The 25,394-nt window shown below is 47.1% G+C and overlaps 1 protein-coding gene and 2 pseudogenes across 1 annotated transcript; 1 reads left to right on the forward strand and 2 right to left on the reverse strand.

Moving 5' to 3' along the window:
• Window positions 1-627: 627 nt before the first annotated feature.
• SCIMP (SLP adaptor and CSK interacting membrane protein) lies at window positions 628-24,631 on the reverse strand. Its single transcript, XM_004483522.5, has 5 exons — window positions 24,528-24,631; window positions 8,692-8,815; window positions 7,161-7,224; window positions 4,316-4,389; window positions 628-2,416 (listed from the first exon to the last, which is right to left on the reverse strand). Exons 2-5 carry the CDS (start codon window positions 8,801-8,803, stop codon window positions 2,208-2,210), a joined length of 459 nt encoding a protein of 152 aa, XP_004483579.2. The 5' UTR covers window positions 8,804-8,815; window positions 24,528-24,631; the 3' UTR covers window positions 628-2,207.
• LOC139437257 (small ribosomal subunit protein eS8 pseudogene) lies at window positions 13,900-14,810 on the reverse strand (annotated as a pseudogene).
• On the forward strand, window positions 20,442-20,539 carry LOC111761940 (U6 spliceosomal RNA; annotated as a pseudogene).
• Window positions 24,632-25,394: the final 763 nt, after the last annotated feature.

Raw genomic sequence — 25,394 nt, forward strand, 5'->3', positions numbered from 1 at the left:
CAGAAAAGCTGAATATGCCAAATTCTCCCTCCCCAGCATCTGCTATTGCTTGGCATGTGAACAAATCCAGGCTATTGAGACTTTAGGGAAAGTTGCCAGAGGCTTCTGGGAAAGGCTTTCCTCCCTAATAAAAAGAGGTACATGGACAGAAATGCCCCCTTTCCCTCCTGACTTTGAATGTTTTTGTGTGAGGATGTTATGCTTGCAACTGTGACAGCTACCTTGCCACCAGGTGGATAAAGCCAAGAGAATCAAAGAAAATTCAGCCCATACTCCTAAGTTATGGAGCTGCTGATTCTGCAATGCTTACCTTTAGACTTTTTGTTTTGCAAGTTGTAATTTCTCATTGTTTAACTTACCTTTAGTTGGATAGTCTGCTTCTTGCAGCCTAAAGCAGCCTGACATACATGATTTGTAAAATTTCTTGGTGGTAATACCAGATTATTTCCTAAAAACAATCTTGTTTGTATCTTGAAGAAGATCAGACTGTAAAAATAACTGTAATTTACTGATTTGTGGCATGAGTAAATCATCAGTTATCAAAACTATTAAGGTAGCAGAACCTTGGGAAGTGGAAGTCCTGTGTAATCTGGATGCATTTAATGCCATCCTCCAAACTGGTAATACTTTCTTTGGCAAAAAACATAGCTTTATTATATTATTAATACATTTATTGGCCAATATAACATCTCAAGCAAATTATTACACACTCCCAGAAAAAAACAAGCTAGCAAACTGGTTTTGTTGTTTTGTTTTGTTTTTGTTTGTTTGTTTTGGTCAGACTGAGTGGTAGCTGTGCCACTAATGTTCAACATTCAGTAATATTTATTGAGCCTGCTATTTGCCTGGCTTTGTGCTAGAGACTTGGAATATAGCAATGAGCCTCAAAGGATCCCCTAGACTAGGAAGGAGGCCAGAAAAGTAACTAGGCAACTACAATGCAAAGGAGAAGTGTTTCCAAAGAGCCAATGACAAGCAGCTGTGAGAGCCCAGAGTTCATTCATTCATTCATTCATTCATTTGATCATCTATTCATTCAAGATATTTATTGAGTTCTGTGCTAGGCATAGAGAAAACAATAGAACACTGGTCTAAAATAAGGCGGTATTAACAGGAAGCTGGAAGTCTTCATGGAGTCTAGAAAGAGAGAATTGGGAAACAATGGCATGTCCCACTGGTCCAACATTAGTTGAGGGAGAAAGCTTGTACATGGCAAAAACACGCTTCCCCATCCCTTGGGGAGGGGCTCAGTCCAAGGGCAGCCCCAAGCCTTTCTATGGTTCCTTGTGATGTGGAAGGAAAGGGCTTGAAGCCACTGACATAGTACTTTCTATAAGGGAGAAATCACTAAAAAAATCCTGGGTGAGGGGAGTGTCATGTGCCCTGAACTTCCATCTTGAATCTACTGTTGTTCAAAGGCCCTCTTTCTTTCCTGTTCTCCATCATTTTTCCTGGGGAAACCTACTTTTCCTGTAGCACCTCAACACACACAAATATGTAAATTTGACCCTGCTCTGTATAAATCAGGATGTAACTTCCGTCCTGTGTTGACTGTTGCAGTGCAACCTGCAGGGCACAGCACAGAATGGAATCTAGGTGAGCTTGTGTGAATCTCTTTGGTCAGTTTGGCCAACATCATATAAAGGACTGGGTGGGGTGGGGGTGGGAGGATTCACAAGAACAAAAAGCACTCCCGGCCCTTGCGGAACTCTCAAGGCTTGAGGTGGTGACTTGCCCACAAAGCACTCAGCTGAAGCCACTACCCATGGCTCCTTGAGGCATGAAGTGGGTGGGGTGGGAGGGGACATTCCAGTGTGCGTGGTGAGGGCTTTGCTGAGGATGGGGTTCTGGGGACCCTGCCCAATCAAAACACAGAGATTTCAATCACTTAGACCCATACACAGCAAGAACAAAAGGGGAAAACATGGAGGAAAAAAAAAAAAGAGTGGTTCCTCACAGGTGGGGGCTGCTATGGAAACAGGAATCTTTTGGCCCTCCCCCGTGGAAACTTCCTCGACAGAAGCACAAAGCCTGGCCCCTCTCAGGCTTCAGGGCTGAGCCCCGGTGTCTTCTTTCCGCTGGCTTCGGGGCGGATGGATCGCTGAGGCTTCTTCCCCTAAGGCTGAGGAAGTGCTTCTCTTACACAGCTTCATTAGATCACCACTGGCGCTCAGGAGACCGACTGAAGGGCAACCATTCTTGATTCTCTAAAATAAACTGTGTGAGCCCTTTTCAGCTTGCCAGAAAGAAGAAATAGTTGTTTCAGTATGATGATTTCTAGTATTTGTAGGTATTTCAACATCGTCATAGTCCGCTTCAGGCTCAATATAGCTCGGAATGGAAACTGTCTTCTTATTTCTGACTTTATTTACTGATGAATATGCAGCTGGCAGTTGATTTGGGGTCTCCTGTAGGGCTAGAATACAACAAAAAGGGCTTTAGCTGCAAAGCTATTGATCAAATGGCTCGGCATGATTTTCATGGGGTTCAGTGATCTTCCCACCTCTTGGTGGAATGGGTACCCATTTCACAGAGGAGAGGTCGGCACCCACATGGCCCAGTCTCAGGCCCACCCAGGCGAGCAGATGGCAGGCATAGGTCAGACACCTTGGTTCCTGCATCTCTCTGCCCAAGACTGCACTGCCGTGTAAAGCCCGAGACAAAGGCCTGACTCGGAGCCCTTAGAAAACAAACTGAGCAGAGCCGGTAGGCAAATGAGTACAGTTGTGTCTGTAGATCCTAATTCTCAGAAGGAAGTGATACAAACCCTCTTTCCGTTTTGGCAAATCCCGTGCAATGACTTACATTTTTCCAAAACTGTCTGTAATTGCCCATGTATAAATCTCTTTTCTAAGAGAGGAAGGCAATAGTGGTGTTTCTAAAAGGTAGAATTAATGGCGAATGGGTACATAGCACGAAAGGACCGAAGTGGCTGGGACAAAGATGATGACATAACTCAGCTCCGCCTTTGATGGAAATTGGAACTGCCTCTACTGCAGGCTTATCTTTTCCCAAGGGAGCCTGAAAAACCACCCATTTCATTTCCTGCAGAGCTCTGCAGTTAGACTTGAGTTCATGGTCAGGCTCCAGCACTCACTAGCTGTGTGACCGTGGACAAGTCACCTAACTTTTCTGTGCCTTGGCATCCTTTACCAATAGGGGAATAATAACCTACCCAACTTATGGAGTTCTGGGTATTTAGTGAGATAATGCCCATAAGATGCCTAGTTCGGGGCCTGGATCATAGTGTGTGCTCAGTTAACAGTAGCTACTACTGCTTTTTTAATCCAATCAAACATTTTTATTAAGTACCTACTAAAATCTAGGCACTGTTCTCGGTGGGGGATAAACAGTGGTGAATAGGACAAGTTTATATTTTAGTGGAGTAGATAATAAACAAATGAGCAGTAACTGAATAAGACAATTTCAGATGATTGCCATAAGTTTCATAAAGGAAATTAGCAAGGCTATTTTATTATAGATAGGGTCACCAGGGATGGCCTCTTTGAGGTGGTGACATTTGAGCTGACACCTGAAGGACAAGGCAAAGCCAGGTATGCAGAGTTTCAGGAAGAACATCCCAGGCAAGGGAGACCAGGCAGAGTACTTTTATTTTTTTAATCATTTTTTTCCTTATCTACCCATCCCCCCACTGCCGTTGTCTGCTCTCTGTGTCCATTCGCTGTGTGTTCCTCTGTGTCTGTTGTATTCCCATCCTGGGACCTTCTGGTGTGGGAGAGAGGTGATCGTTCTCTTGCTCCTCCTCAGCTCCCTAGTTTGCTGCATCTCATATTGTCTTTCTCTGTGTCACTTTTTTGTTGTGTCATCTTGCTGTGTCAGCTCTCCGTGTGGGCAGCACCACTCCTGGGCAGGCTGCTCTCCTGTGCGGGGCCTGCACTCCTTGGGGGGGGGGCCACTCCTCGTGCAGGGGGCACCCCTGTGCGGGGCGACACTCCTTGCGAGCAGCGGCACTTCACGTGGGCCAGCTCACCACATGGGCCAGGAGGCCCTGGGTTTCAAACTCTGCACCTCCTCTGTGGTAGGTGGAAGTTCTCTCCGTTGAGCCACATCTGCTTCCCCAGAGGGCTTCTGATAGGAAGTGTGAGAGGCCCAGTGAGCCCCGACTTCCTTTTTACTCATATTCCAGCCTGGGATTTGAACATGAATTTACACATTGCATAGCACAAGTCTTGTTACTTATTCTGCCTCTTTTAAACGTCTTTGTCTCTTTTATACATGATGCCGCCACCTGCAAATCCTAGATAAATTTGTTATCCTAACCTGAATGAAACCATTATCAGCAATATCCACTTACAGGTGTCTTCTGGAGAAACCCAGCTCCTGGGTGGCAGAGGGGGTGACTGAAGTGGTGATTGATTCAGAACATTCCTGGACAGAGAGAAAGAGAGGGAGTTAGTGGTTCTGAACATGTCTGCTATCAGCGGATTTAAAGGAGAATGTCAAGGAACGAACTCTTGGTTACCACATATTGAAAATATTTCCTTCCCTTTCTATGCCCCACATCCCATTTGTAACTGGTTCTCTAACGAAACCAGCTCCTCTATCGCAAGGAATGGATGAAATTGAGGGAAGGGAGTTGAAGTGCTGCAAGTTTGAGGGAGGAGCGCACCTTCCTGGGATCACCTGAGCTAGATTAGGAGCAGGAGATAAGCAACAGGTGTATTTCCTTTTTTTAACTTTATTTTATACATTTAATAATTGAAAATATAAACAATTAAAAACTAAAAAGAAAACACAGTTGAATAAAAACATACACTTCCCAATTAAAGGTACTAGATACATATAAAATTTTTTTGAATTATATTGTATGATTCAAAAAACATATTGTTACGCAATTTATTTGGTTCATAGTAACGCAATCATACAGTATTTGTCCTTTTGTGTCTGGCGTGCTTCAGGTTCATCCACGTTGTCATATGCTTTACAACTTCATTTCTTCTTACAGCTGCAAAATATTCCATAGCGCGAATATACCACAGATTGTTTCTCCATTAATCAGTTGATGGGCACAACAGGTGTATTTCGATTTGCAAAACAGATGTACTCTCAAAGCTAAATGTAAGCACACCCCATGACAGCAATCCCATTACTGGAAAAATACTCTACAGAAATGCATGCCTATGGTCACCAAAAGACTGGTACTAGAATGTTCATAACAGCGCTACTCCTTGGTCACCACCCAAATGCCTATTAGCAGTAGAAGGTGATAAGGTAACTGCGGTGTACTCTAGAGCAATAAGAATGAACACTCTCCAGCTCTACATCCAGAATCTCACAAAAATAACAGTGAGCAAAAGAAGCCAAACACCAAATAACACATACTGTATGATTCCACTATAGAAAGCATAAGAACGAGAGAAAACTAACGTATACTGTTAGAGGTCAGATAGTAGTTACCCTTTGGGTGTAATGACTGAAAGGCAACGTAAGGTGAGCATCTGAAGGGCTGGTAATATTGTTTCCTGCTCTGGGTGCCGGCTACCTGGGTTCAGTTGTGGAAATTCACTGACCTGTACACTCACTATGTGCACTTCTCTGTCTGCATATACTTCAGTAGGACGTTAAAAAAAAAAAAGGCTGCAAGAAATCCTCCCTCCCTAGACCCCAGCCCCTCTATGTACTCTGTTTTCCAAACTGGTGCTAGATTCTTCTGAGCCCAGTGTCGGGCTTCTCTACGTGGTTAAGGCCCGTGTACTAACCCTGCATAAGCATCTTTTGGTTATTGGGTAAGTGGACAAAGGATCACATGGCAAGAGTGGGCTCCCTCCGCTCCTCCATGGTTCTTCCCAGGAAGGAGGATGATAAATTTGGGAAATTTGGGGAAATTCAGCTCCTCCCGCTTTCCCCTCCAGAGCCAGCCTGAGGGTAGGCTCCTGCTCAGGTGTTTGCCATTCAGAGAAAGGGGTATGTCCTGTGGGGAGACCCCAGGTTTTCCAGGGCTGCCTGTTGACTATGCAGGAAAGCTTGCCCAGCTCAGAATTAGAAAGTTCACTTGCCACAGAGCAGAGTCACGTTCTGTAATGCCAGTTCTATTCTTAATCAAGGTGATATTTTGGTCACCTAACTGCCTTGCACATTTGCCATACTCCTCTAGGGGATCAGAAATGGTGGAGAAGGGAGTGATTATTTGCCAACTAAAGTCATTTTATTTATTTATTTTTTCTTCTTTTTTTATTTTTTTATTTTTAATGCTACATTAAAAATCTATGAGGTCCCCGTATGTCTCCCCAGCCCCCTCATAAAGTCATTTTAGAAAAGCACAGACTCTGTTTTAGATAGTATACACATTACAAAGCACGGACTGGCTCCTGGGAAGGAACTGCTGAGCCTTGAAGTATCCTGCCCGAAGAGAGTGTTTTTGTATACCTGGGGCCTCAGACCCTGCCAGATAGTAGCTGAGGTGACATGGGCACTGAGTGACTGACCCCCAGTAAAAGCCCTGGACACCAAGGTTTGGTGAGCTTCCCAGGTTGGCAACACTTTGCACGTGTTGTCACGCACTGTCTTTAGGAGAAGTAAGCCCCGCCCATGGGACGCCCCTGGGAAAGGATAACTGGAAGCTTGTGTCCAGTTTCTCCTGGATTCTGCCCTATGTATCTTTTTCTTTTGCTGATTTTAATCTACAGAGTTTCACTTTAAAAAACTGTATCCATGACTGTAGCAGCTTTTCTGGGTCCTGTGAGTCCTTCTAGAAAATCATCAGATCTTGGGGCCCAGACACCAACAGGGATCATAAAAGCCCCCAATATGTCATAAACTGCAGAAGTAAAGCAAACAGCGTGTTCTTGTTCAGCGTGGTAACGCTCAGAGGGCTATACTTGAACTCCTTCTCAAGGAAAGCTGTATAGGTCTAACCCCGGGCGGTGGGCCCCCGACACGCAGCCCGACCTGCGGCCTCCATCAGAACAGACGAGGCAAGGAAGAACTCGGAGGGCAGAGAGAGCCAGACGGTGCTCTGCACCCCCAAAGCCCAGGGACTTCTCCCCCGAAATAAGTGGGGAGAGTCGGCAGACCTGACATTTTGCCGACTCCACTGGGAAAGTGGACCTTTCAGTAACCCCAGTGAAGTCGTGCCTGGAATAGTGGAAGTGACAGGCAAGCCTCGAGATGGAAAAGCAGAAGGATTTCCACCCACTTACTCATACATCTTTTCTTCATCTCTTCGGTTTTGTTGCGAGGGCTTGGCAATCTCCCATTTCTTGCCTGAGGAGAGGAAAAGTGTATTATTTTAGGACAGGTTGCTATTTTAAAGTTGGAAGTCCTCAAAGGCCAGGAGGGTCCAGGACCTTTGGAAGAAGAAGAACCACCGAGAGGAAACAGAGCTGGCGTGTGGGAGAGCTGGGACGTGGACCCAGGCCCCCTGACCACAGAGCCTGGCGCTGACCCCGTTTGGGCAGCGACCACGGGGGCCCTGTTTATTTCCGCACTGCCTAGTGCTATGCCTCGCCCTTAGTTGGCACAGTTCAAGAGAATAATGGGAGGAATGAGAAAGAGAGTGTGAAAAGCAGTTTGTAGTCTGTGACGTGCTGGACATATAAGTTATTACAACTAATAACCGGGTTGTTAACAGGGGTAGTTCAAGATAAAAGAGAGTAGGTAATGTTTTTTCTTCAGAGTTAGGCTTTTGTCCATATCTGAGAATGAGAAGCTTTAAGAAGGTAAATGGGTAGTGGACTAGAGGGGCCCACAAGACACTTTTGTGTTAAAAAGAAAAATTGGTTACCATCAAGCAATGAAGAGGGGAAAAGCACAAACTGAGAGCCTGACAGCTCTGAGTTCTGGTCCCAGCTCTGCTGCCAACCATTATGGAGCTCAACCAAAGCTCCATCCCCTCTGAACCTTAATTTTCTTATCTATAAAAAAAACTTGAGAAGAATGACAAAAGGTTTCACGTCTTGTGCAGCCCTGACCTTTCAGGTCTAGGTTGAGCAGGATTCTGAGCCTGTGTCCAGATATAGTGGGAGGACAGTGCCTTATCCATCGAGGGAGGCCTCCATGGGTGCCCCTCACTGTATATACCATCCCCAAATATACTCTGGGCTAGGTCAGTATTTAAAGAGATAGGTTCCACTGCAAGCACATCACTAAATCAAGGGTTCTGAGATCCTGGAGGAGAGCAGCAAAGTGGAAAACCCACTTTAGATAACCCAAAATTAATGCACACCTCCAGATAGCCTCATAGATATGTCTGAGGATGCCAGTTACCTCTGATTAAGGTAGAGGTAATATAACAAAATTCAGGGCATGAACTTAGAGAAAGTAATCAGGTGATATTGAGTCCATATTTCATTCCTCAAGGTAGTTTTTTGACTTTCCACAAACTTATTCTCTCAAGTCCCAAAGGTAAGATGCTGTGATCAGCAGCCACACTGGAGCGAGAAAACATTTGAGCGTAGTGTGCCTTGAAGTAGATTCTGTTTCCATTCCACCCCTTAGGACTGAAGCATTCTTGGAGATTAGTTAACTCCCCTGTCTTCACTATGCAGATGGGAAACTGAGGCCCAGGGACACAAGTTACTGGCAGGGCTAGGAACTCAAACCCAGCATGCATGATGCTTAATCCAAGGTTCAGCCGACACAGGCTCGGAACCCCTCTTCCTGCCCTAAAGAGGCCCTCGGGCACTGAAAACCACCTTCCTCCCTCCACCTGCCCAGGTGAGATGACGTTACCTTGTCTAAGCTGCCACCTGCAGACACAGTACAGGATGAGGCCCAAGGCCACAGAGACAATGATGATGGCCACAGCTAGGATGATCCAGAAATTATCCCTCCACCAATTCATCGCAGTGGAATCCTGAGAAGAATGAAGATAGAAAATGAGGTGCGAGTGAAAGGCATCCTGTAGTGGTGGCGGGGGGAAGGTTATCTTCCCTGTCGTGTAGCGATAGCGGCACCTGCTTAGAAATCAGACAGGCGCTAGCTCACATTCGAACTCTACCGAGCACTAGCTGGGAGGCCTCAAACAAGTCAACCTCTGAGCCTCTGTGTTCTCATCGGTCTTATGGGAGTGATGCCATCTACTGTATCACAGTGACTATGTGAAGATTTGAGATATGTACATGGTAGACACTCTAGAAATGTAAGACATAGACATTCTTCCTCTTATATGACCGAACATGCAGCAGGAGGTGGAAAGTGCCATTTAAAACCAATACTTGACCCCAGCTGTTTTTATATAATAGGGACAATAGAGACTTCATTCTGAACAGGGATGATAGAATGTTGAGGGCTTCCCCTCTCCCTGACATGGTTCCCTCGTCTGTTTGCTCATTGCTTGTTGTCTGTTTCTTCTTTAGAGATAGATAGATAGACAGACAGACAGACAGATAGATAGATATGACAGAATTTTCTTCTCTCCATTTTCTCAATTCTTTTCCCTCTTATTCAGATGTTTGATTCCTGGTTCTTTGTCTGTCTTTCCTCTTATATTTTCTATCTCTGACTTTTTGTTTCACTCTTGAAGAATTTCTCCAAAAAGCAACTGTTTTAGTTTCCTGGCTGCCAAAGCAAATAGCATGCAATGGGTTGGCTTAAACAATGGGAATTTATTGGATCACAGTTTTTTTTTTAAGATTTATTTTGCACACACTGTTTGCTTGTCTACCTTTTAGGAGGCACCGGGAAACAAACCTGGGGCCTCCTATGTGAGAGGGAGGTGACTAATTGCTTGAGCTACCTCCCCTCCCTGCTTTGCTGTGTCTCTCATTATGTTTTCCTCCTTGTGTCTCTTCTTGAGTCATCTTGTTGTGTCAGCTTGCTGTACCAGCCATTCTCGTCAGCTTGCTATCTTGCTTGTCTTCTTTAGGAGGCACTGGGAACTGAACCTAGGACTTTCCGTGTGGTAGGCAGGAGTTCAATCACTTAAGCCACGTCTGCTTCTCATGTTCACAGTCTTAAAGTCCAAAATTGGGAAGCAGACTTGGCCCAATGGATAGGGCATCTGCCTACCACATGGGAGGTCCACAGTTCAAACCCCAGGCCTCCTTGACCCGTGTGCAGCTGGCCCATGCGCAGCGCTGATGCGCACAAGGAGTGCCCTGCCACTCAGGGGTGTCCCCCACGTAAGGGAGCCCCATGCGCAAGGAGTGCGCCCCATAAGGAGAGCCGCCCAGCACGAAAGAAAGTGCAGCCTGCCCAAGAATGGTGCTGCACACACGGAGAGCTGACGCAACAACATGACACAACAGATTCCCGGTGCCGCTGACGGATAGAAGCGGTCACAGTAGAACACACAGCAAATGGACACAGAGAGCAGACAACTGCGGCGGGGGGGAGGGGAGTAAATTAAAAAGAAAAAAAGGGGAAACGGACTTTGGCCCAGTGGTTAGGGCGTCCGTCTACCACATGGGAGGTCCGCGGTTCAAACCCCGGGCCTCCTTGACCCGTGTGGAGCTGGCCCATGCGCAGTGCTGATGCGCGCAAGGAGTGCCCTGCCACACAGGGGTGTCCCCCGCGTAGGGGAGCCCCACGCGCAAGGAGTGCACCCATAAGGAGAGCCGCCCAGTGCGAAGGAGGGAGCAGCCTGCCGAGGAATGGTGCCGCCCACACTTCCCATGCCGCTGACGACAACAGAAGCGGACAAAGAAACAAGACGCAGCAAAAAGACACAGAAAACAGACAACCGGGGGAGGGGAGGGGAATTAAATAAATAAAAAATAAATCTTTAAAAAAATAATAATAATAAATAAATAAATAAAAAGAAAAAAAGTCCAAAATCAAGCCAGCAAGACGATGCTTCCCCTCAGAAGACTGTGGTGTTCAGAGGCTGGCTGCCAGCGATCCTTGGTCCCTGGCTTTTCTGTCACATGGCAGCACACATGGTGGCCTCTTCTGGCTTCTCCTGCTTTCTCCCAGGCTTCATTGACTTTCAGCTTTGCTGCTCCCTTTGGCTTTCTTTTAAGGCCTTCAGTAATAAGATGAAGGCACACCCTGATTCAGGTGGGGCACCCCTTATCTGAAGTAACCTCAAGTATCTACTAGAGGACATACCCACAGGAGTAGATGAAGTTTAAGTACATGTTTTCCTGAGGTACGTAGCTCCAAACTACCACAGCAACATACGCACATTCCTTAGAGGACAGAAGGAAGTACCAGGGTACAAGAGACCAAGGTTGCTCCCTCCGAAGGGCATGGCTAGGTGGAGGAACGGGAGCGGGAAGACAGGCAGCTGGGGCTTTTCATTTAAAACCCTCTAAATTACTTGATTCCTGAACTATTTGCATTTACTTTGAAAAATTGAAAAAAGCTCCATCAACCATAGAGGATAGCCTCCATGAAAAGCCATTACTCAGGCTCCAGGTTCAAAGAAATTTCAATCTCATCAGGTCTGCAGGAAAGAAAGAGGAAGCAGAATGTTGTCAGAAAGTGAAACAATGGGTTACTTTTCAGAACTACTCAGAGTGATACTTTTTTGCAGTTGTGCTCTTACAAAATCAAACAAATTTGATTTGTCATCAAATATTTTGAATGTCTTCAGTGCACCAAGAACTTTGTCAAGTGCTCTCCCACCTCTCATCTCATTTCCTCTTCACCACCCTCTGTTTCACAGATGGGGAAACATGACCGAAGTGAAATGGCCTGCCCAATGTCACCCAGCTAGGAAGAAGGGCCAGGATGCTTTCCCTCTCTGTTGCAGGGCCTCTGTAATAGTGAGTTTTATGTGTCAATTTGGCTAGGCTATAGTACCTACTAATCAGACACTAATCTAGGTGTTGCATGAAGGTAATTGTTGATGTAACATCTACAATCAGTTACCTTTAAGTAAAGGAGATTATCCCCAATAATCCGGGTGAGCCTCATGCAATCAGTTGAAAGACTTTAAGAGCAAAACTGTCACTTCCCTGAGGAAGAAGAAATTCTCCCTCTGGGCTGCACCATCAGCTCCTCCCGGAGAGTTTCTATAGATTTTGGATTTCAGGCCCCACAATCACATAAGCCAATTCCTTAAGCTAAATCTCTCTCTCTCCTTCTATAGTTAGACAGATGACAGACGATTAGATAGATTAATAGATAGATAGATAGATAGATAGATAGATAGATAGATAGATAGATAGATAGATTGATTGATCGATTGATGAATTATAGAATCTCCTGCTCGTTCTGTTTTTATGGTAGAACCCTGACTGATTTAGCCTTCCTTTGGTGATGTTTGTAATGATACCCCTGAATCGTCAAGGAAAAGCCAGCTGGGCTCAGGAGATCTTGATTTAGACGGAGCATTGTTGTGGCAGTGATATGTTGGTGTGAGAAACCAAGAGGGATTCTCCCAGAATGAATGATCAGGACCTGCAGCTGAGAATGAAAGTTCTAATTTTCCCACACACATACTAGGACCAAACAGCACCACTGTGGGTCACCCCTTCCCCACAGACTGCTGAGAGATGGCCTTTCAACAGAACCTAGAAAGAGCTTGTCTTCTGGGGAGAGTGCAGCTGAGAGAGGGGCTCCTAGAGAACCACACCCATCCCTACCAGGCTAGTTTAAAGGCCAGAGTGCTGGCAGAGAGGGGAAGGGAGCTCTGGGCAGAGATGGCAGGAATACGGCCAGTGGGGAGCACTCAGTGGCTGCCTGCTCAGGCCTGGGCAAGTTACAGAAGCCGGATCCTACCCACGCCGGCAAGCCTGGAGCTAGGGCCACTGAGGGTAGAGAAGATTGGAAGGCACAGGCTGCTGGGATTTACTGCAGCATGGGGCAAAGAAGTGCCTGCAAAGGAGGATGCTGGGAGTAAACCCAAAGATGCAGCCAAGTCTCAGAGGGCCCACCAGTGCCCAGGGATTGAGCCCCTCTTCAGTAGGCCAGTTGCAGAACCCACCCTATCCCCACAACCTAGATCGGCAACATCGGCCCACTGATGGGAGATTGCCCATGGAAAGTTGTTTGTCCCTCTCTTTCCTCCTCATCCCAACATAAGAGAAGTAAGTGCAGGTAATGGGATGTTTAGAGACCTGACTGGCCTCCTCCCCTCCTCTTACTCCTTTGGCTGGGGTGAAGGAAAGAGTGTTGAGTCAAATACAAGACTGAAGTTTTAAAATGAGTGTGACTAAATTTGAAAAACTGAAGTGAGTCTGCTTAATAATCAGAAATTACCTAGAAGTTTGAAATTAGACCCAAGTATCACTGAGGGGAGGCCACTCCCCAGTGGAATAGAAGGGGGCTCAGGCAGAAGCTGTTAAACGGGCTGTATTGATTTCCTCTCGCCACTGAACCAAATGACCACAAAAGTTATGGTTTAACACGACACAAATTTACCCTCTTACCGTTCAAGAGGTTAGAAGTCAGACAAGCACCTCACAGGGCCAACATCAAGGTGTAGGTAGGACTGCATTCGCTTCTGTAGGCTCTGGGGGAATCTGTTTCCTTGCCCTTTTCAGCTTCTAGAGGCTGCCCACATTCCTTGGCTCTTGGCCCCTTCCTCCATCTTCAAAGCCAGCAACATTGCATCTGTCTGACCATTCCTCCACAGTCACATCTCCTTCCGACGCCCCCTTCTGCCTCCCTCTCCCACGTGGAAGGACGTTTATGATTATATTGGCCCATCTGAATAACTCAGGATTATCTCCCTATCTCAAGATTGCCTCTTAACAACCTTAATTCCACTTGCATCCTTAAACTCCCTCTGCCACTGTTAGAAAGAAGTCTTCTTCTGGAAGAAAATAAGGCTCACCCGATTGTGGAGAAGAAAAGAATTTATTCTCAGTCTTCAAGAAGGGGCGCACAACCAGAAAATATGGCTGGCGCGCCGAACAAAGAAAAATGACACAATTTATACCCCTAAGCCTAGCACGCAAGCCCTGCCTCTGCTTCTCCATAGATTGGATACTTCAGAAATTACAGCCTATCCGAGAAGATCTAACTTTCTTGCGCAAAAGTTTGTGAGTAACCGCTTCCCCCATCACATTCTAACATTTTAGCTTTTACCTGCTCCCCTTTGCCAAGTAAGGAATAGGATTTAGTGCTGAATTGGTGTTGACTTAGCTCTTTCTTGGGCATCTTTTTTACTGCCTATAGGACTGGCTTAAGCTGGTTTCCTTTGTTTCTGCTTTACCCGGGAGTGGGAGACTGAAGCAGTACGCTGCCAGGTTACATTGATCATTCTTTTCTTCCTTTATGTGAAAACTAAACTAATCTTCGTTTCTTACAGCCACGTAACTCACATGTTCACAGCTCCTGGGTATTAGGTTACCAACATCTTGGGAGAGGGGGCGTTATTCTGCCAAACCATTTTTTTTTAAAGAACAATAAACACCTTTATTACATGAGCAAGGATGGGAGGGAGGAATTATTTGCCTTTCCGGGCCTTGATTTGCCTCAGCTAGAACGCCAGCTCCTAGCTCTCTAGCACACAGTCATCTGCTCGGCCACACTGGCCTGGCCTCGAAGCAATTTGTGCAAGAAGCTGGCCCTGCTGGAACTGCCTCTCCAGAAGCCTGCTGAGCTTGGCCTTCTTTTTCCTTTCATTGTGTATCTTCTGGATTTTCTTTGATTGTTTTTATTTTCCATCATTTTTCTTTGATCTCTTCCCCCTCGGGAGTCAGCTTGGCCCCCTTGCAGCCCAGGGGCCAGGCGTACCCCGGAGGGTGAGCTGTGGATGAGCACAGTACGGCTCTTCGCCAGGGTCTTGGCGTGGACCGGCTCGTTATTGGATGCTCTGAGACAACACGGATGACCCCCGATGGGCGAGTACAGCGCTCAGAACCCCAGGAGACATTCCCCACGTCCAGCTGCAGGGCGCAGTGCTGCCTGTTGCCTCCTCTCACTTGAGCTGCGTGTCTCCATTTTTTTTCCTTTTTTTTTTTTTGGCCATTTTAGCGATGCCTCAATAAGGATAGGAAAAAGATAGGGAGTGATGGTTCTGCCATCTTTGACCAGCAGTTTGCCACTTAGTCCCTGACCTTGCTGATCCCCCAGGAAGCACTGGGGACCTGCCACAAGGCTGGGGTTGGGGGCAGACAATGGGTCACAGGGGAGGAAAAGTCATTGTTCTCAAGAGGCTGAGGAGATGCGGAAGTTCGGAAGTTCGCAAGGCAGGTCACACACCAGGAATAAAGCAGGGCCCTGGGAAACAGAGGCGGGCCTGCTAGGTCAAGGGGAAGCCGGGGAAGGGTAGCATCTCAGAAGTCAGACCAGGAAGCGAGACAGTCCAAGCAAAGTCTTTCATGAGAGTGAACCTAGCAGGTGGGCTGGGTCTGGACAGACTGCAGCCCCGAGGGAAGTCGAGAAGGGGATTTTTGTAACTCATTCTGGGGCTAGACTACAAAGGGCTGGGTTGTGAGGATTTATGCTAGCTTTGTAGTTTCAGGGTCAGGATGTGCTAACTCCCATCAGCTTTGTAGTGCCATTTGCATCCCAGGTCTTATCGTCCCCCTGACATGGGCTGCTACTTTCATATGGACAGGGGTGCTCAGGGAGGGAGTGGAGGTGGGGGCTCTGGTTTTCTATCATAGGAATGTTCAGCTGCAGGAAAAGGGAGGGAGGGGGGTGGAGAGGGGAGGTAGGGTGGAAGCTCTGGGCTTAACCGGGCCCACAGTCGGAACTAGACCAAAGCAGAGTAGGACTTCCTATGGGACCAGAGCTGGTCCAGTCCCTGAACCGCAGGTCAGTACTGGTCCCAGGACATGGGCAAGGGCTGAGTCCACAGATCCGGGTTGAGGGGTCCCGATTGCCAGGAGATCAGGGGCCTGGAAGTTTGGGGAGCATTTGGTGGACACTCTGAATGGAAGAAGGAAGAGCAGTAGGAACTGTGGAAGCACCCTTTAGTTATTATGTACCCTGAGGGTGCCAGCCCCTGAGCCAAGACCAGGACCAATATCAGAAGTTCCCTGGCTGCACACTGGAATCACCTGGGCAGCTTTCAAAACTGCCGATGCCTGCGCTATCCCTCTAGAGATTCAAATTTAATTGATCTGGGGTGGGGCCTGGCCACAGGGCTTTTGCTTGTTTGTTTTTATAAAGTTCTCCAAGTGCTTCTAATATGCTGCCAAGGTTGAGAACTTTTGACACACACGATATCAATTAATCCTCATTAAAACCTTCCAGTGGAGGGGGCAGCAGATATGGCTCAAGAAGTTGAGCACCTGCTTCCACCCGGGAGGTTTTGGGTTCGATTCCCAGTGCCTCCTACAAACAAACAAACAAACAGACAGACAATAAGCAAAACAAAACAAAAAAACCAACTCAGGAGAGCCATGTGGTTGAGTGCCAGCTTCCCACATACAAGCTCCCAGGTTCAATTCCTGGCCCTAGTACCAAAAAAACACACACAAAAACAAAACAGAATACAAAAAACCTTCTAAGGGAGGGATATTATTTACCCCCATTTCCAAGATGAGGAAATAGGACCCAGAGTGGTTAAGAGATTTGCTAATATCTATACAGCTTATCGTTGGCTGACCTGAGATTCCTACCCAATCCAGTCTGATGCCAACTTTCGTGCTCTGCCAGGCTGACCCAAGGCTTCATAACAGAAGTGAAAGCAGAAGCCTGGTTTGAGAACTTCCAATATTGGCAAGATCTCAGCCCTTACCTCTGACCTGTTCCACATAATGAGAACCTCAATATGAAAATGCACTTTAGAAAACTAGCATGCCTGGGTGCCCCGTCTCATGTAATTCTTATGACAGCTCTGTAAATTGGGTAATAATTGTTATGATCCTATTTTACAGAAGAGAAAATGGTAGCTGGAAAATGTGCTCAGTGAAATTTCTTCATGTAAGCAGCTTTGAAAATTCTAAAACTAATTGAACTGGTTTTCTATTAATCTGATTTTAAAAGTTTACTTTTTGCCCTTAGTTCCCTGAAGTATAGTAACCAGACTTCCTCTGTTTTGCGTACAGGAATAAGATATGTCTCAAAACAAAACCAGACAGAATGGTATAAATTGGTAACTTTTCCCAGAGACAAAATGTTTGATATCCTTGAGTGGCTGGCTGAGAAAGGAGCCATGAAGGCCTTGCACCTGCACAACGACATCTAAACTGTGTTTTATTGGTCACTGAAATCAAAGACAAGGTGGATGCACTTGAGCCAACACAGGACTGAGAAATTGCACATACCCTCCTCACACATTACTTGCTTCTTTTACTTGTTTTTCTTCTCAACTACCCCTTTCCTTTTTTCCCCCATAAAAACCCTAGCTTCCATTTCTACTTTTTTTTTTAAGATTTGTTTTTATTTATTTCTTTCCTCTTCCCTCACTTCCCCCTGCCAGTTGTCTGCTCTCTGCATCCATTTGCTGTGTGTTCTTCTGTGTCCGCTTGCATTCTTGTCAGTGGCACCGGAAATCTATGTCTCTTTTTGTTGTTGTCGCGTCATCTTGTGTCAGCTCTCTGTGTGTGCGGCACCATTCCTGGGCAGGCTGCACTTTCTTTCGCGCTGGGCGGCTCTCCTTACGGGGCGCACTCCTTGCGCGTGGGGCTCCCCTACGCGGGGACACCCCTGTGTGGCAGGGCACTCCTTGCACGCATCAGCACTGCGCATGGGCCAGCTCCACACGGGTCAGGAGGCCTGGGGTTTCTCCCATGTGGTAGGCGGATGCTCTATCACTCTATCCGTTGAGCCAAGTCTGCTTCCCTCCATTTTCACTTTGAACTGGTTTGGGGAAGATTTCCCCAGTTCCTTGCTTGTGCACTCGAAAAAACAAAAACAAAAACATGTTTGTCCTATCTAGCGTGAGATTGGGCGGGCCTGTCTATTGAAATAGTTGTCCTTATGGTAATAAAAACAGAGGCTTCGAAGAGCTCAACAGCTTGCTCAAAAGCAGCACAGCTAGTAAGTGGGAAAACCAGAACCCAAATGTAGGTCTTTCTGACTTTAGGGTACTAACTTGCGGTCACCAAACCAGGGCTTTTTAACTGTTATATTTGAGTCACCTGGAAAACATATGAAAATGCAGGGACCAGGGGTCCGACTTCTCCACCCACTGCCAGTGCTGCTGGGTGGGTCTGAGGTGGGACTTGGGAATCAGTGTTTTTAACGAGCACTCCAAGTGGTTCGCAGGCCTCCCTGTGAGCATCACTGCACCGGGCCGGGGCTCAGCGTCTCCCCCAGGAATCACTGCAGCAGCCTCCTGGCCTCCCCGCCTCCAGCAAATCCTATGTAGGTCTGCACTGCTGTCGCTGGTTCTTTCTCAAGCCGAATCCGCCTTTGCCATGCTCCTGCCTCGAGGCCAGCAATGCTCCCCATTGGCTCAGCAACAAGTCCACACACTGCATCTGGCCTTCCAGGCTGCACGTGACCTGGCCTTCCCACAGTCCCTCACGGTTCCTTTGCACAGAATCCCTGGACGCAGCAGGACCTTTCCCATCGTTAGGCCTTGATGTAAACTTCTCCCTGTCCCCAACCCTGTCCTTTCCTGCCTACCTTCCTATCTTCCTTCTATCCACAGACCTCTACTGGCACAGAGGAGAGGCAGGTGGGAGGAGACTTGGGGCTCCCTTCCCCTCTGGTTTGCAGTTGAATTCCACCAAGGAAGGCACCATTAGGGGAAGAGAAAATAGAAGAATGAGGCAGGTGTCTCTTACCCAGATTCTCTCCCCACCGAGTGGCAATGTGTCAGCTGCGTCCTCCCACCAAAGACTGCAGTCTGTCAGGTGGCCCCCTCCCCAGACCTCTCAGGTGCTGCTGCTGCCCCTTCCCCTCATCCAGTCCAGCCTGGAGATGGCATGCGTTCTGCACGAAGTCGTTGGTTTCCTTAAACCCAGCCTCGCCCTTGCAAATAGTCCCTCTCTTAAACTCTCTGCAAACCCCCTAGTTAGGGTGTGCCCCTGTTTTCTGCCTGGACCCCTATTTAGGTGCTATGTGCCCTGAGTGTGCTTTCTTAGCCGTGCTGATGTACTGCCTCTCTGCGGCTGGGGGCAGGGACCCCTGAGAAGAGCATCCATTGTCCCTTCCCAGGAGGAGAGCTCAACCATTGGGAAAGTCAGAGTGGGGTGGGGTGCATAGCAGAGCCATAGGGCTTCACAGGGGTCTGTGCAGGATTCGCTGGGGAGCCCAAAGAGGACCTCTTCAGAGGAGTCACTCAAAAACTTGAGAGAAGCGGATTTGGCCCAACGGATAGGGCACCTGCCTACCACACGGGAGGTCCAGGGTTCAAACCCAGGGCCTCCTGACCCGTGTGATGAGCTGGCCCACACGCAGTGCCGATGTGCGCAAGGAGTGCTGTGCCACGCAGGGGTGTCCCCTGCATAGGGGAGCCCCACATGCAGGGAGTGTACCCCGTAAGGATAGCCGCGCAGCACGAAAAATGTGCAGCCTTCCTAGGAATGGTGCCGCACACATGGAGAGCTGATGCAGCAAGATGATGCAACAAGAAGAGACACAGATTCCGGGTGCCGCTGACAAGACAAGCAGACACAGAAGAACACACAGTGAATGGACACAGAGAGCAGACCATTTGGGGGGGCGGGGAAGGGGAGAGAAATAAATAAATAAATAAATAAATAAATTTTAAAAACTTGACCCCTTTTAAAGGGTATCCACCAGGCACACAGGGGAGGAGGAACGTTCATTCCAGAGAACTTCAGAGGGAGGAGGGTGAGGGACTTGTTCCAGACATACAATATTTAGTGCATAATTAGTGGCTGGTGTTTAGGGAGTATGTGTGTGTGCACGTGCGCGGGCACGCGCCTGCTAATAGGCCAAGTAGGTGGACCCAAGTCAAGGAGCACCTTGTATGGGAAAATCAGTCCCACAGGTGAAGAAGCTTAGGCTGGAAGAGACTTAATTAGATTAGCCTTTTTTAGAAAGGCTATCCCAGCAGCTGATGGGGACAGTGTCCTGGAGAAGAGGAGATAAGAGCCCATGAAACAAGTTAGCAAGGACCAGGTAAGAGAAGATGAAGCACAAACCAAGGCAGTGGCAACGATAATGGAAAGTAATAATGGGGCAATTGCAGGAGCTATGTTGAAGAGGAACCAGGGGCTACTTGTTTGGGGGTGAGGTAAGAGATGAAGAAAAGCGGGGAAAGACTCAGTGCCTGGCTGGTGGTGCTGCTGGAGGAGTCCGAGGTAGACACTGGGAAGGGAAAGATGATGTGTTTGGTTTGAGATATGCTGGGTTTGAGTTCCTTCTGTGATACCCTGGTGGGCAGTTGGACAAGGCCAGGGCCAGGTGGGAGGTGTGGGTGGGATACAGATGGGAGGTATCTGTGGATAGGTAGTGACTGGAATCAAGAGACTGGGAGAGATGGCTCACGGCATGACTGAGGGACAGGTGGAACATGGGGATTCCATAGATCAAAATGGAAGGAGGGGAGCAGAGGCGGTGAAAGTGATCAGGCACCTCCCTCCCATGTCAGAGGTCCAAGGTTCAGCTCCCATAGCCTTCTAAAGAAACAAGAAAGATGAACAAACACAGCAAGTGCAAACAAGGGGATGGGGAGAAATAAATAAATCTTAAAAAAAAAAAAAAAATGGAAGGAAAGAGTGGCAGTACCTATACTAAAATTGGAACAACACAGAGAAGATTAGCATCGCCCCTGGACAAGGATGATAGACAAATTTGTGAAGCGTTCCATATTAAAAAAAAAAAAAAAAAAGGAGGAAAGTGGAAGAAGAATTTGCAAAGGAGGTTGTGAAGGAGCAGCCAGGAAGTGGGTCAAGAACAGAAGAGAGAGGGGTCCCAGAAGGCAAAAGATGCCTCAGTGTCAAGAAGGTGGGGGTGGGGGGAGGAATTGAGGTAGAGCAGCAGTTTTGTTGGTTTGTGCAAAATACGGGAGACCAGTGTATCTATAAACTGCGATGGTGCCGAGAAAGAGGGCAAGAGTGAAATATAGGGATAGAAGAGAGAGAAGGAGATGCCTTCACAGGCCCAGACGGAAGAATGAGCTTTTAAAAGGGAAGAAGGAAACGTTCTGAGGGTGAGAGAGGGGTATGATGCTGAGTGAAACCGAAGACAAGGCTGGGGTGTGGCGGCAGGAAGTTGAGAGCCGTCGTGCTGAAGTGGGCGGGCTGGAGGCGGCGGGCTGCGGAGAGGGGCCCCGCAGGGGGGACGAGCTCCTTTTCTGTCTCCAGCCCAGGTCCTCTGCACATGCGCACTCGCTGTGGCGCCCTCCATCTGCAGTAATCTGTGTCTGGAGGTGAGCTCCTCGGCCACTCGAAGGGACACCACCAAACCCGCAATGTGTTACAATTAATGTGAGAAGTACGTTTTTCCTACAGCTGAGCTCACGTACTATTACGGTGAGGACTCTTCGTGTATTTGTTCGTTTTCCCTATTTTTCTCCCGCACTGGCGCATATGCTCCATGAGAGCAGGGGCCTTGCCTCTCTCTTTACCACTCTATTTCCACTCCAGACGAATCTGTGAATAAATGAATGAATGCCACCTGCTCTTTCCCCTACTGTAAGCTGACTTCCCCTCTGCTGGTGCAGGGAGCCGCGGTCCAAAATGCAGGTGCTTTAACTTCCAATTCCCAGCCCAGCCTGCCTGAACAAAGGCCTCTCCGGCTCCGCGCTCAGCTGCCGGCCTCAGGCACTGGCCGAGAAGCAGAGGACATGCAGGTGTTGGCCAGGGCAGGGGTGCACCCCGCCTCGCGTCTCCCCGTTCCCCCAGTAATCGAAGACATTCTCAAGTGAATGTCAGCGAGACTGTTGCATTGCTGAGTGGTGTCCGGGGAAGGGATTGAGCAAGACCTACTGAGGGAAGGGGGATGAGTGGGAAAGCAGCTAAAAACAAATCACCATCCCAGCCCCAACTCTCACTTCTCCAAAAGGCATTTCTGGAGAGTTGGTGACAGAAATCATATTCTCCATCACTGGGAATTCCCAATACTTTCGGGTTTATTTAACATTTGTCAAACTTGTATTTTTCCCCCACTAAGATCCTCAATGAGAAATATGGTTTATAATGTAATATGACTATCGTGTGACAAGTACATGCACATTCATATGAATGAAACGAATTCCCTTTACTCAACATGATGTGCTCCCATATTTACTAACTTATTCTAGACTGTTCCATTCTATTTCATGAAAGGAAAAAAAAAAAAGCTGGCTATGAGTCCCTTAAGTTTATTTCATAGCCCACTAAGGGTCATGTCTTATCTTTTGAAAAACATAATTTTTTTTTCATGAAAATAAATGATCTGAAATAACCAAGTGTCCCAAAAGTTATGGGTAGAATGTGGAGGGAAATTAGAATTTCAGAAAGATGAGGTTGGAAGGGACCTGAAAAAAGTCTCTCTGGAAAGAGACAGACTTGTAAACGGCTAGGCAGGATGGTGGGGAGATCTGTATTTGAATCCTGCATGGCCTTGGGCACAAATCCCTTTATCAGAGACCCACACTGTCTCTATTGAGCACTTGCTGTACAAGTGCTATTGAGCACTTGCTGTATGGCTAGTTGGAACTGAGATGGGCTGTACATGAAAGAGACACACTGGACTTTAAAGATTTGGTATGGAAAGAAGAATGCAAAAGATCTCTTCAGTAATTTTTTAATACTGATTACATGTGATAATGACAATATTTTTGGGATATATTGTGTAACAAATGTATTATTATTAAAATTTCCTTTTACCTTTTTCTCTCCTTTTCTTTCTTCTTTTTTTTTTCCCCCTACTGGTAAAGCTCTGTCCTGCTCATACTCAACATTCTTAGGATCAACTGTCTGGGCATATTATATTTACAAAGAGGCTGACGTCAGCTCAAAATAAGTAAAACCATGTAAAAATAGAATGGAATGCAACAGAAGAATGGATAAACAAACGGTGGTATATTCAGACGATGAAAGGTTACCGAGCAGTACAATAAATAATAAATTCCTGATCCACACAACAGATGAATCTTAAAAACATGACATTAAGTGAAAGAAGTCAGATGCAAGAGTACAACCTGCTTGAGTCTATTTATATGAGGCTCAAGAACAAGCTAAACTACTCTGTGGAGATAGAAATCAGAACAGTGGATCAAATGCAATACAGAAAGAGGCTCATGCTAAGGTTCAGAGCCAGTGCCCTGTGGATTCCCAAAGGTGGCCTCTTTGGGAATCCACAGAAGTCTTGGGGGAGGACTTCGGACTTTGAAAGGGCATGGAAGGAAGGTTTGAGCTATTACTTAAATCTCAAGAGTCTGGAAAAGTTGTGGTGAAACCCATCCTTCCTTCTTTATTTATCACCCAGACTTGCTGTAAGTACAAAATAAACACACATTTTTTAAAAATACAAAAAGCTCAGTATCAACTCTTGAAGAATTTCTTGTCCCTGCTCCCAAATAAGACAATTTCCTAATGTTTCTGAACTGCTCTGTGAGGTACGTTCTCCCTTAGCAGAAAATTCCAGAGTTAGGGCTTATTCAAACTTCCTAGAAAGTTTATCCCAGAATTTCTACAACCCAGAAATCTGTCCTTGGGTTCAACCAAATTCCCTCTTGTTGCTTACTTTTTCTTGCTGTCTTGGTTCTAAAAATGTGGAGGAAAACTTAAATCTTGTCATTAAATGGCTCTCAGCAATAAAGTAGTATCATGTTAAGTTGGGGATGAGATGGGTATCTATCTGTACCATGGTTTCTGCATTATAGGTTATATTTCCATTTGTTGAATGTATTAACATCCAAACAATACATAAATGCATAAACATCTATAGCTAGAGAGAAAAAAGGACTAGAAGACAATATGCAAAACTCTTTATAGTAGTTGTGAGGTGGTGGAATCAGAGGTCATTATTTTCCCTGTTTATCTGCAGTTTTCAAATTTTCTGAGTTAAAAAAATAATACAAACAAAAAGAAGCTCCCAAACCTTGTCTGCTCCAGGTTCAGCAATCCCTACTCTTGATGCTTCTTCAGAGGAACATTTGTACAGGGAGCCAGGAAAGAGGGTGGCTTTAAGGACAAGTGAATGGAAAAGGAGGTGAAAATGGAAACATCAATGCCAAGTCTAGGTCCCCTCCTGCAATCGTTTTCCAGAGGGCAAGAGCAGATGGTTCAATCAAGACCTCACCACAGCCCAACCACCTTGATCCCGAGCCCTCCAGCAGGCAAGATGCCTGCTAAATCCCTGAATGCCAGGGAAGCACAGACACACCAAGGCTGATGGTGTTCCAGGGCTTTCTTCCAAGACTCCAAGATGTAACCCAAGATTTACAAAGCCAATGCCTCAACTCCGCCATGCACCCCAACTTCCAGCACAGTAGAGTAAGGGTCTTCTCACATATCAATGGCCAGGCCACCATCAATATCTCTAGATATTGAGTTTACAAATCTCACTCCCAGCCATTTCTCATTTCAACCTGAGAAGTAGGCTTCTATATCACCTTCCAATTTACAGGTGAGGAAACAAAGGCTCAGAGGACTGACTTGCCTGAGGCCACCCGGCCAGTGACTGGCAGAGCAAATTCCTCAAGACGGGGTGTTCCTTCCACCCCACCCAGCGGTCTTGCCAAGGCCCCAGGCCACAATCCCCCTGCCCAATGCCCATGTGGTCCCTCCCACTGACATATGCTCTGATGCTAAGACCAACAAATGCCTGTGATGGTGAAAGCAGGAGATTATCTCTGGGGAAGCCAAGACACCTACCGGAAATACGGGAGTGTCCAGATGTGAACGGCTGAGGAGAGAGCAGTGCTCTGACTGCCACGGCTCAGGCACAGCTGGTGAGAGGCGTTCCTTGCCCACAGGCCCTTCCACCTCCCCTTAGAGACAGTGAGCACACACTCTGAGCACCAGCCTGACCATACTTCCCCTTTCTGGTCAGCCTGTGGGGGAGAGACCCACACTCGGTCATCAGACAACCATTCCCTTTTCCAGGGAAGCCAACTCCTGGAGCCAGCATCCTCTTGCTGCCCCTTGCTGCTCCTACAGTGTGGGAGGTAGCCCTGGAAGGGGCCGGGCTCTGGGGCAGTGTGGGTGGGTGAGGTGTACCCACAGATGAGTCTGCCCTGAGCATTCCTGGATGGGGCAGCCTGGAGCTTGAGAAGAGTGGGAGGACCTTGACTCCCACCCAGAGACAGCCCAGACAAGAAATCAGCTTAGGTCTGACAAAGACACCATCCACGATGAGAGTAGCTCTAGCAAACTCCTGGGAACTCTGGGACTGCTGTGCAGCTTCTGCACGAAGGAGGCAAGGAGAGGCTTCCTGTTTCAAAGGGTGTATGACAGGCCGAATCAAGAAATGGGTCCAGTTTGACCATTCTGACGGAGTTGGGTCCTTCCCTTCAACATTATGAGACGGAATTCCCAGCAAGGGCTCAGAGAATCTGAAAGCGGCAGTTAGGGTGGGGAAACCAATCAACCATTTTGTCCGACTGGCTGGTTCTGATGAAATGAGCAGCCACGTCAGTAAAAATAGCCAAACTGGTATGCACTGTGTCTGTCAGAGTGAACAAATTATTATTGCTCTTAGTCAGGAGATAACCAGTGATATCTGGTTAATGTTGAACAATT

This window comes from Dasypus novemcinctus, chromosome 21 (assembly GCF_030445035.2).
Source record: "Dasypus novemcinctus isolate mDasNov1 chromosome 21, mDasNov1.1.hap2, whole genome shotgun sequence".
NCBI lineage: Eukaryota > Metazoa > Chordata > Mammalia > Cingulata > Dasypodidae > Dasypus > Dasypus novemcinctus.

Bases quoted from the DNA above. Each gene is read 5' to 3' on its own strand.
- SCIMP (XM_004483522.5), bottom strand. From the start codon at position 8,803: ATGAATTGGTGGAGGGATAATTTCTGGATCATCCTAGCTGTGGCCATC. The intron at 7,225-8,691 runs GTAACGTCATCT...TCCTCTCCTCAG, and splicing joins CAGGTGGCAGCTTAGACAAG to GCAAGAAATGGGAGATTGCC. The intron at 2,417-4,315 runs GTAAGTGGATAT...GTTGTATTCTAG, and splicing joins GGTTTCTCCAGAAGACACCT to CCCTACAGGAGACCCCAAAT.